Raw genomic sequence first — 12,028 nt, 5'->3', positions numbered from 1 at the left:
TGTGAGCCTCCAAATTTCAGAGTAGCTGCCAGGGTCAGCAACTCATGGTATCTGAATGGAAATCAAATCTGTCTGCTCACAAGTGAGTCATTTGTTTGTTCCTGGTGCTTATCCCATTCCCCTCCCCCCCCTTCCTCCCCCCTTTATTTGTTTAATCTAGGCTTTTCAAGTAGTTGTTCCTTTCCCAGTTTGAGCTGGTTTTTTGTGCCTACTTATGCATATGGTGTAGGCACTTCACAGTGAGTTTGCCAAGAATCAGCTGTGGATGATTGAACTGTTATCAGCCTTTATCTCTATTTGATGAGCATATTTTCTGTGGAATACTTTGTTTCATTTATACAGTATCACAGATGTTCACGGTGCTTGTATTGTACTGTTTTTATGGTTCTTAAAGAGTATTTTTTTTTTCCAAGGGAAAAATCTGCATCCACTCAGAAACTAAATGGGATGGTTTTGGGCTTAGTAGATGACCTTATAACAGTGCTGTTAACAGATCACAGATTACCTTTCTGAACATAATGATTGCAGAGAATGTTCCAAGATATTGTTCTGCATGTTCTTTTATTCTCCTCTGCTCATTTCCTATGCAGTATGAAAAGTCTGTTTCTGAAGTGGATAATGATAATCCCTTCAGCAGAGGTGCTGTAACAAATATGGTGTTAGTTCATGAATAATACCTGCACTTTCACATTTTCCACACAAGTAGAACAATGGAATTTAGGTAAATTCTCTGTATTTTACTATGAATATAATCCGAACTTCATTTCTGATCTCTTCAGCCTTTGAAGCCAGAAATTAATTATATCCATCATAAGCGTTTGGTTTAAAAAGCATTGGACAATGGTACTAGAGGCTTGAAAACTGAATAGTGGGGAGTTCTTTTGTTTGTTTTTTATCCGTTCACTCCTTTAGTAAATGAAATATTCATAATATTTGCCTATGTTAAGGGATATAAGAAAAACGAAGAGCTGCTGGAGGATTTTATTGATAAAGACTATTTTTTTTATTCCAAATTGAAATTCTGAAGAAAAACACGTGCATAGGTTTGTGTTGCATAATGACAGTAACCCCCATACGCCTTTCCCCCAATTTAAACCTCAGTTTTGATAACATTGTTTGAATGGTAGCAGCAGATAGTGGTGGCAAGCAGGTAAGTAAGGGTCTGAAACTGAGGTTCTGAAACCCGAATGAGTTGTGGTGAGAGAAACCGCCATGAGAGGGAGTACAGGTTCCACTTGAAGTGCCCTTATGTGGAAATACAAGAGGGGGCCCAGCCTACTCCATCTGGAATCTGATGAAGATAGGATGGGTTCCAGGTGTTCTTGTCTTGTTTCTGTGCTTTACCAAGTCAAAGGGATTGGATAATCTGCCTCACATGTGTGGATGATGTGAGTTACAGATTCAGGAACTCTTTCAAACTAGATATAATTTGATTACCTACCTGCATTAATATGTATTCTAGTATACGTGCTTAGGGAAGTGGAAATGACTGAAAGAGAGCACATAAAGAACTGTGCTAAGTGAAAGGCCTTCATAACTACGGGAGCAATCTTACATTATTTCCCTTAGAACTGAGGAGAAGTCTGAATGTATTAAGCCAAGGTATGTTACATACCTAGAAGGATCAGGAGGCTGTTGCTGGTGGTGGTGTGTGCTTGTAGTAAGAAGCCTTTGAACACCAGCACTCAGCTATAAAATTCAAGGTGCTATGATATATACTGTGAGATGTATTACTGAAGTGAGGTGTAGTGATTCTTTGTGCCTGTTTAATTATTCACCTGCTATGTGTCAGGTCAGACTTACTTTTATAATAATCAGATACAGTACTGCTCTGTTTACGTTTATATCTGTCTTAAGGATGTGAAGGAGGAAAAAAATGAAGCCTTCATGCAGTGAGGAATACCTCAGTTTAGTCTGAGTTCCAAACTCATGTCTGATCTGACTTCCATCACCTTGCTTGATGAGGTGAGCTACTTCCAAACATTCAGCTTGGAAAGAGACTGCAGATTTTGTGGTGTTTATAACTCACAGTAGGTTTAGTACCACAGACAGCTTGCAGAAGCATCCCTCTCTTCTGTGGGAGGAAAAATTATGTTCTTGACTATATGTACTGTCCAAAGCCTTTGCACAGGAGCATGGAAACTGAGAGGTATGTTAGCAATTATGCTATCAGAAGTGCAGCATCTTGTACTGGAGAAGTCTGCTGCTCTCAGACATAAAATGATGTATTGGTTTTTCATGAGTTGTTGATTAGAGGTTCTGTCTGATAGAAAGGAGAAGTAGGAATTACAGTGTTAAGCTGACAGGAGCTTATAGTGCAGCTCATCATGGTAGTAGGTTACTGGCTGTAGAATTTGATGCTTGCTGGTTCTCTTCTTGTCCTCTGTATTTTTTGCTCCCCTAGATGTGTTAGCCACCAGGCTGCTGTGGCACTGCCTTTGCAGTATCTTCATGGCAGAGCTTTGGAGGTCTCAAGTTTCTGCTTCCTCCATGTTCTGCAGAAATGGCCCCACATACAACTAAACAAGGACCTTCAGTAAATCTTCCGTGCAATCTTTTATGAATTCTGCAACATCTAAAAGGAAAGAGATGTTATCAGCATGTCAGCACTGCAGGAAGTTTGTGACCTTTCATACCTAATCAGAAGGCACTGGAGCACAAGAGACAAATCAATAGAAAATTTGCTTCATTAGTTCTGTTACTCACAGGTTTAAGTTTACAAGGCTATTTTTTTTTTAAGCAACACTGGGGGAAATGCTGATCCTATGCAAAGCTCCTTGTCATCTTTCTAGTCAGAGCAGCAGTGCCTGTTCTCTTTTCATATCTTGGCAAGAACTTGAAGAAACATGTTTGCTACTGATTAAAATCAAAAACTATCTTGATTCTTGATTTATCTGCTTTCCATTGGCTGATCTTCCCCTATATCTAGTGCTACCAGTTTCTAACCTGCAGAGAAGTACTCGTATAAAATCTTAGCACTGCAGCATAACAGAGGTAGTTACGGACCTCCAGCCTTGGCTTGACAGGACCTGTGAGCTGAGGCTGTGCTTCTGCTGGAGAGCTGGACAAGCTGAATCTCAGATGTCCTTTCTGACCTAGAGTTTCTGTGATTCTAGGAGGCTGACCACTGAGTTGGCTCCTTAAAGGAAGCATGTTTCATCTGAGTACCCCTAACCCGTTTAGGGTGGTGTGTTTCACAACAGTCTTGAGATACTTGTGTTACACTGAACTGATTGCTGAATACCCTGAACCTTATCTAGAATGTAAATGATGTTATCTGTTACATAAAATCTCACCCCACTGTAATGAAATGTGCTGTGTCAAACCTCCTCCCCCTATTTAGAGAATAGATTGTACTTCAATGACAGTTGGTTTCTGTCTGGGGGGTGGTTAGTACAAAATAAGAATGCAAGGTACATAACAAGTAAGGGTCATCTTGGTAGCATTATGTTAAGTTTGTGTGAGATGAACTTGTGTGTTTCCTTTATACATCCGTGTGTGAAAGCACAGGCATGCTGTTGCAGGAAGAAACACAGCTTAGGCACTGACAAATGTACAAATTATTTTAAAATCAAACTTCAGAAACTTAAGATTTTGTAAGTAGCAGCAGATGCTGCTTTTCAGTTATTGATGTGAATTACTGTGGAGGTATTGTTAGATAAAGTGTTGGTAATGGCAGTACACAAAACACAGGCTTAACACAGCAATGTTGTAATTATGATTTTGCTTGTTCTGATAATCCTTCACTGTGCACTTTTATTTTTGAATTAGAAAAACAAAGTAGGTGGTGATTTTGACATGTTAATAATTAGTTCCAGGCCTGGATAATTTATTCCTCAAAACGTTTGAGGAATGGATAGATCTTTGTTTGTAAACTTGAATTATTTTCTTCAGAGATAAATTTTATTAAGAAGACCTGGTGTGTTGCAGCAAGTGAACGAACATCTTGTCACGTTTACTTTTGGGAATTGATTTTACATCTTCTTTTCTGTTGTCTAGTAGACTTGTGTTTTTAGTCATTATGGTCCAGTTGTGTATGTTGCAGTGCTTCAGAGAGTTTGTGTTTGAAGGAGAAAAAGCTCTTTCAGGAGAGAAATGTCATGAAATTCACTAAATTGATTTCTGTTTTCTGCGTAAAAACATGGTTCACATGTACATATGCTTCTGGAGTATAGAGTTTGGGGAATCTAAGATGGATTTTGTAGTGGAAATATGAAGTCATGGCTTGAAGCAGTGATTGAATGCCTGGTGGGAAGACAGGGCCAACCTAAGGGAGCTCAGGTGCATGCAATGAACCTGAGTGAGCTGAAGGCAGGAACCAAGATCCACCCCTTCCCGTAGAGGCAAGGGTATCTTATTGGAGACCCCTGCATACCTGAGGTCTTCTGAAGGTAAGCATCTTCTTTCATTTATTTCTGTGCCCACGGCTGTTGCATTTGAGAGCAGATCCTTGCTTGCTGCAGCCTGGGACCTTGCTGCTCTGCCATGAGAGCACTGGGAAACTGTTCTGCATGCCTCAGAAATCCTATTGCCTGTGACTGATTCTTATGCTAGGAAGCATTTACTCAGTTTCTTTGTAAGAAATTGCTCTGCTGCTGCAGTCATTGAAAGTGATCTTAAGTTTTGTGATTCTGATGTGGGGTAGCAGCCTTTGCTTACAGACTTCTGGCTAGTTTTTATTTACAATTTCTTTTTCTTCTTTAGCTTTGGTTTCACCTCATTTTGTGCTGCTGTGGAAGCACCACTTGTGTATGTTATAGTAACAGACAGCGTGTTTGCCCAGGAAGGGGTTTTCTGTGAAAAATACCTTTTTTCTTCCCAGTTGCACCTTCTACCTGTAACACCCCTGATGTGATACCTCCTTGCACTCCCTCTGCAGCCACTTGCAGAGCAGGTTTATGCATTGTTTCTCTTTTCAAATGTGCTACAACACTGCACATACAGCTTTATGGATAATTGCTATAGGAATGACGGAGGTGACCCACTGAACAATCAGCTTACTTACCAAGTCCTTTTCTGGTAGAATATAGGTTGATCATCTCTATTACTGATTTGGGGCATAGTGCTGAACTGCATTGTGTTAATGGAAAAACGCAGTCCAACTGCCACAGTTTTACTAAATTGCCATTTTGTACTTGATCGTAGCAAGTGGAAGAGATTGGCTTTCTTAAGATGGCATAAAAGCAAGAAGTTTTTTTGTGGGAGCCTGTAAATAAATGGGGGCTGGCTCCATTCCAGAGAAGTGTTTAGCTCGTAAAGGAGTTTCAGTAGGAATTTAAATCAAGTATTTCACGGTTATGAAGCTGATAGAAACATTAAGAAAGTTCATAAAGAGGAAACGCTCAGAAATGTTTCTTCTAATTTGTAATTTGATGCCTTGAGATGAGGAATGCACATATGTATGTGCCTTTGGCATCATGAGGATTTGTTTCAAAGCAGCCATAAAATTAGGAGTCTCATAGATAGCTCCTGGGATAAAGGCAACCACGTGTCTTAGAGGGCTCCCCTCCATAGGATGTATGCAATGGTTTGAGGAGGAGCATCTCTAAGCATCTTTGTGGTCGTCATCCTTAGGAGAGAGAAGTAAGCAAGGGATGGAAGAAGCAACTTGATGTACTGGTTTGACTAGCTAGGCGAAGCTGGGGCAGCTTCTGGTGATGCTGGTACTTGCTCATAAGGGAGTGGGACCTCACAGGGCAGCAGAGTATCTGCTGTCGTGCTGTGAAGTGGCTCTTGGTCACTTTGGGGCTGACCCGATGTGCCTGCTACATCTCTCGGGACAGGAAATCAGAGCCTACTGACACGTACTGCCAGCACTCCATTGCCATCCTGGATGGAGATCTCTTAGCTCAGGCTTTTGGCTGCTTTAATTTTCTGAATGACTTCTTGATTTACTTTGAGTTTGTACAGAGATGGCTTTTAGCAGTTATCTACTTAATCTCTGCTGTTATTTTAAGGTAATTCTGTCATCCTCTCTGAAGTGCTTGGAGTGCTCTTCAGAAGCCTTACCATTCAGTATTCTCTCTTCAGCTCTTCATGCCCATACCACAGCTCCCTCGAGAACTTCTGTGATGCATTATTGCTGTATGACAGCTGTAGCAGTGGTGTTTTCCTCCTTATGAAACACAGAGCAGGTACAGGGTCAGATGGTTCGGTGGTCTGGCTCACAGTAGCTGTTTTTAACTGACTGGGATATCCCTGTATCTTTCCTTTTCTTCCTTCTTTGTTTCTTTAGTTCTTACTCTTCTCTAAAATAAAAATTGCAGCTGTTTTTGATCTCCTGTCTTCTTTTTATCTCATACACTGTGGACTTAACTAACTAGTTTACTGAGGTCTCATCTCTGTATTTGTCTCTGCAAGACACCTGTGCATCCACATAAACCTTAGGTGCTTTGAGGCCTTGTGCTCACTGGTGTGTACACGCAGTACTTGGCAGGGCTGGAACTTTGCGAAGGTTATAACAGAGTTAAATAAATAATGAAAGTAAGAATGATTTAGGCTTTTTCTCAAGTGATAAATGACTTGTGATTAGTAATGCTTCTTTTTAAAGAGACTATTAAAGTAGTATGATCACCTTTTAAAACGAAAGTGTCAGCTTTAAATTCGTTATCAATTAAACTTTTTTGTAGTGATCTTCTCTGAAGAAGAGAGAGAACAACTGAGGAAGTTCACAAATAAGTCTTATCTTCTGGATAAAAGAAGTCGTCACCATGTGTACCTTGGTTTAATTGATATCCTTCTGGCATACTGCTATGAAGTCTGTGTCAATGAAGGAGACAAAAATGTAAGTAATTGGAAAAAAAGAAATGGGGGAGGAAATATAGTATGTTTTACTAACGTATTGCTGGACCCTGTGCTGTCACTAGGGAATTACCTTTTGAAGTGAACTTGCAAACATTGAAAATATGTAATTGAGTAAGATAAAATGAAAAACATGATATCTGCATGTAGAGGTTATTTCAATTCTGAAAAACTACTTCTGGAGCAGCATTTTAGGTGTGGGAAAGAAGTGGAAGGAGATGGAATTTACTGACAGTTCTGTTCCTTCCTATTGTAATCTGTCTTGATTTATGTAAATACTGTAAATATAGATTTCATGAGATAATTTTTATATATATAATTTTTAACCATTTCATAACATGTTTATGCTGATTTGGATTCTGGAAAAGCATAAAAAACCATTAACTCTGTAGGGTTGAGACTGTAATGTTTTATATAGACAATTATTACATGTTTATAACAAAATAGATTTATTTATTTTTTTGATTGATTGATTTTTGGGTCTAAGTTTGTGGATTGAGTACAGAAAATATTTTTTGAGGTATTCTGGAAAATACAGTGAGCACTGTAAGGTCAGCAGATACCAATTTTCTTTTTCCTGGTATTCAAATACTGGAGGGAAGCAGGAAGGCAGATGTGGATTTTCAGTATTCTGGTGTTTGCTACCTCTTGCACAGAACAGCAGCCTGCTTTATTTTGTGTTGTGTTTCCTGGGCTTAGTGTAGGGTATAAGAATGAAGAAAAATAGAAAAAGTTAAGCATTGCTCTTTTGCAGTCCTTTGTGAGCTTATCTTTTTAAAGTGGGCTTGCTTCTCACTTGCAGTGTTGTTCCTAATATCTCCACTGCTGGTATTAGCCAAGGAGATGTTTTCTCTATACTTTTTAATCAGAATTTTGTGATGGAATCAAAACCATTCGATCCTAATCAGATTGAACTGCGAACCACAGACTTTAGTATTGCAGGCAGGAGTGTGCAGACCTACCTGTTCAATGCAGGAGTCATGGGGCTCTGTGTTGCCTGTTACTGCTGCATGGTATTGCAGATGTGAGGAACGTATACCAACCTTGATCAGTCTTTACAATAGCTGTGTATGGTATATGTGGGAAACACACTGTCATTCTTTGGCTTTTATGTAATGGGGAAACCAAGACATTCAGGCCATGGAAATCTTTACTAGAGCCAGGGTTATGGATCAAGGCTTCCTGGCTGTTGGCTGTGATCATCCCAGTAGCACAGGAATATTATGAATGTGTCACAATTAAGAATAATGGTGCTTTATGTGTACTGCTGCCTTTAGGATCCTCTCTGAAAGCCAGAAGTCTTGACCTGTTTTCACAAAACAAGGCATTGTAGCTTGAGCTAGATATTTCCAATATAGAAACCTTTTCACTTCTTTAACATCTACATTGCAATATCATTTTTTAATGCTGTCCTGTGATCATTTCAATGCACGTGTTATAATTACTCCTTTATATTCACAAAGGTTCTTAAATTGCTGCCAGAGCTTCATCTTAAATAGTTTGCCAGTGGTCTTGAATATGGAATTAGATAATACTTGTTTTATGCTCTTCACTTAAATCAGGTTGAATCATCTTGGAATATCAGGAAACTGAGTGCAACATTGTGCTGGCTGGAGGTAAGTTAAAGCACAAAACTGTATGTTTTGTATTTGGTGTATTATTTATTTTTGGTCTTGTGCCCTTCTTCCTGATTAGGGCAAGAAAATAGAGCCTTGTAGCTTCCAGATCTCTTCCCATTTAACTGGCTAAAGCAGTTCTGTGTGTTAAGATGGAAAAGGTGCAAAAAGCAGTTGTGATTTCTTCTGTCCTGTAAGGCTTGCTCTGTTGGCAGGCCTCAGTTAAGCAGTTTTTTGCCCACTTCTGGGAGTTTTGCTGCTACACTTTTCATCTTCTTAGTTCATTGCTCTGCACTTCTGGCTTGCTTCTTCTCTTGGCTGCAAATGAGGTGGCTTCTGGCATCTCTGTTCTTCTGCGTGGCTTCAGAGTGCACTGGAGAGTGCAGCTGGGAAGCCCAGAAGCATCTGCAAACCCAGTGATAGGAAATGTTCTTACAGGGATGTAACTTGGCCTGCATACCATTACTACTTATGGGGGCACTGAGCTAGAAGGGACTGTCCCTCCCGCACTGCTGACATTACCAAGCCAAGTTCTCAGTTTGCAGGAGCAAACATGAGATTTCTGCCAGGGTATTTGAGTCCCACAATCATTTCGAGGAGTGGGGAATGTTATATCTGGTAATAAGAACTTGTTCTGCTGACAACAGGTCAGTCAGTGCTCATTTGTGTGAGGCAGCAAGTCACAACAGAGTGCAGCTGAAGTACAGTTGCCTTAACGCCCCAATTCCTTCACTTCTGTGTCCCAGCAGAGAGGATGAGTGCACACAGAGATCTCCTTCACTACTGCAGTGGTTCTTGACACAGTCCATGCCAGCAGTATACTTCACACCCAGCAAATGCAGTCTCCTGGCACCAAGCTGTTAGTATCTCTATCTGTTCCATGAGCACGTAGGGGTGGGTCTTTGCATCAATCTGTAAACAGGATTGCCTCAGCTATGGGCTGCTGGAGCTGACTGCCATACATGCACACACACTAGGCCCTAAATATTAAATAACAGAGTAGAAATGATTAAAATCCTTATTGGTGATCCATTGAAATGAAAAGTGGTTTGAGGTGTACGTAGTCATATCATGCAAAAAAAGTGTTTGCTGCCAGCAAAGCATTTTTATTATTTTTAATAAATTGTGAATTCAAGATGCTGTAAGTATTTTTATTTAAACCCATAACTGGAATATTTTGTCTTTTGAAAATGAAAGCTGGAAAAGAAATTGTTCTCTTAAGAGAATATGTGATAACTCACTAATTTGTCTGGTCTGTGTAAATTAGAAGTCTTCCTCACTCATAAGGGAGGACGATGAGCTGCTTTCCCTGTCTTAAATATCTGTAATTTTCATGAGAGGCAGAGTCTTGTATCGTTTTTAAAGGACTTACATATGCACATGTATTTTGTTAATATCATGTGGTTTTAATTTTTTCTATATTCTTAAAAGGCTTTTTATAGGTTCTCCTTATATACATAATAATGTGAGGCAGATGTAATTTATTGCTTTAATTTAAGGAATGGCAAAGTCTTAGGTTAGATGTTTAATGTTCCCTAAATTCTATTTTTAATACAAAACCACCAAAATGTATAGAACTTCTCTTACCCTGCCATGCAAACTGAATGTGCAGTATCTTGTTTCTATTCATAGCATGTTGATTTTCATCAAAGTACAGATTTCGGATGCATAATATCTAAAACTGTGCCTTTTTTCTGTGCAGCTATGACTTTTCTTTCCTAAAGAAGTAGTAGTAGTTCTTTGTGTTGAAAGGTACACAATCTAATTGAGATTTTCCACTGACACAAACAGTGTTTCACGAGCATTCATGATGTCCTGGTATCTTTTGGAAGAAGAGTAGTGTGCTATCCACTGTACAGACATTTTGGATTGGTGACACGTGCCTTCAGTGATACGGTCATGATACTGCAGCTAGGTAAGTTACTTATAAAAATTTTTGTGCCACATTCACCTGAACTTGATGGCCACATTCCTGGACATCTTCTGTTTTTGGGACTTGGGAGGTAATAAAATTAGTGTAGTTACCAGGAAAGAGCCTGTGAAGCCACTTGTTTACTAGCCAGTGGCTAACATATACAATTGTGGTCTAAGTTTATTCCATAAAAGTGTTATAAATATCAAGCATTCAGGACCAGGCTGGATGGGGCTGTGAGCATCCTGGTCTAGAGGGAGGTGTCCCTGCCTACAGCAGGGGGTTGACACTATGTGATCTTAAAGGTCCCTTCCGACCCAAACCATTCTATGATCTCTACTTGGAAAAAGCTTTGATCAGTGCTAGTATCATAACAGATGTTGTCCAGCTGTGTTTTGTGAAGCTTTAGGAGAGGAGTCTTCAGTGAGACCTAGAGTGTCTGTGTTGAGCAGGCAGGAGCTGAGTTTGGCTAGAACTCCAGGCCCTCTGATGACAGGCCTGTGAAGGCCCACTAACGTAATCTAAAATTGTGATTTATGAAGAAAGATTTGTTGAGATTTGGTGTCACAGTCACTAATTTGCATTGTTACGTGGCAGATGAGTAAATGTAGTGGATGTTGTAAATGATTCAGGCTGGCAGCTTGACAGCTAGAACCAAAAAGTTTAGCAAAATTTTAATTCCACATATAATTTCTTCTTAAAAGAGCGCACTTCACTGTAGTCAAAATAGTTGAGTTTGACAAGCCTGGCTTGACAAGCATTGAAGGTGATAGACTCTAAAGTTCATCACTTATACTTGGGATTTTTTCTTTTGCATTCTGTCCTGACTTTATGTCAATGGCTTATCTTCCAGACCAGTATTGTTATTAGCTCTGTTTGCTTTACACTTGGCAGGTCTGTTCTCCACCCTACCACCTTCCACATCTTTTCACTTTAATTCTCTTGTCAGAATTTTTCAGCATGAATTTGCTGAAAAACAAGAAGCAAAAATGTTGTGCTCGAACAGCAGGGGGAGTTCTGATCTCTTTTTTCTTCAATATATATCTGTAAAAAGTAGTTCTATCCATGTTGAGGTTTCATAGCCTAGGAGGAGCCTGTCTCTTGGGAGAGGGTTATTAGATTCCATTTGCAGTAGTGGTTGTTTTCATTTGAATGTTTTTCTTTTTCCCCTCATTAAACAAGGAAAATAATTTATTTTTTATTTTTTTAGTGTTCCAGCACTTAACCCCTTAGCAACTTTCAAGCTAAGGCAGGTGATTCCAGCTAATTGCAAGTTGTATTAATCAGGTCTCCTTTTCCTAAAGGCTCATTGCTTATGGAGAGAAATAAACTGACTACAGAAAGATTTGTCTGTGGCACGAGAAAATGGTCAAGCTTTTTGTTTTTGAAATCATTTTCAGCATTTATCAACTGTACGTTAAACTGCACTTTTTTTGAGCCTGAAATGAATTTTTCCTGGAGGCTCAGTTGGCCAAATTACTATTTAAGAGGAGTAGAAAAAGTTCTGCTTGATTGAAAACCATGGTTGGATGCTAGGCAATGGTATCACTTACATTGGAGTACATGATTGCTGTGGTCCTGGGTACTGGATCCTGCAGTGAGCTACGTTTTTTTAACACAAATGTTTCTGTAGAATAAAGAAAAATTATGATTTGTTGGTTTTTTGGAAGGGAATGATAGGGCAAAACTGTTTAATTGT

General features: G+C 39.4%; 1 protein-coding gene across 1 annotated transcript in view; it reads left to right on the top strand.

The window, feature by feature from the left end:
* The window catches only part of SHQ1 (SHQ1, H/ACA ribonucleoprotein assembly factor), a 36,111-nt gene that overhangs the window by 6,042 nt on the left and 18,041 nt on the right, over positions 1-12,028 (top strand). Inside the window, exons 7-9 of the mRNA XM_065749888.1 lie at positions 6,630-6,784; positions 8,364-8,417; positions 10,209-10,332. Of these exons, the coding sequence (XP_065605960.1) occupies positions 6,630-6,784; positions 8,364-8,417; positions 10,209-10,332 (333 nt within the window). The remainder of the gene's footprint in view (positions 1-6,629; positions 6,785-8,363; positions 8,418-10,208; positions 10,333-12,028) is intronic.

The sequence above is a fragment of the Cyrtonyx montezumae genome, unplaced genomic scaffold, assembly GCF_038088225.1.
Source record: "Cyrtonyx montezumae isolate F1298 unplaced genomic scaffold, pur_monq_1.0 scaffold_6, whole genome shotgun sequence".
NCBI classification, from domain to species: domain Eukaryota; kingdom Metazoa; phylum Chordata; class Aves; order Galliformes; family Odontophoridae; genus Cyrtonyx; species Cyrtonyx montezumae.
Note: the sequence above shows the minus strand (reverse complement) of the source record. Positions and strands in the feature narration are given on the sequence as shown.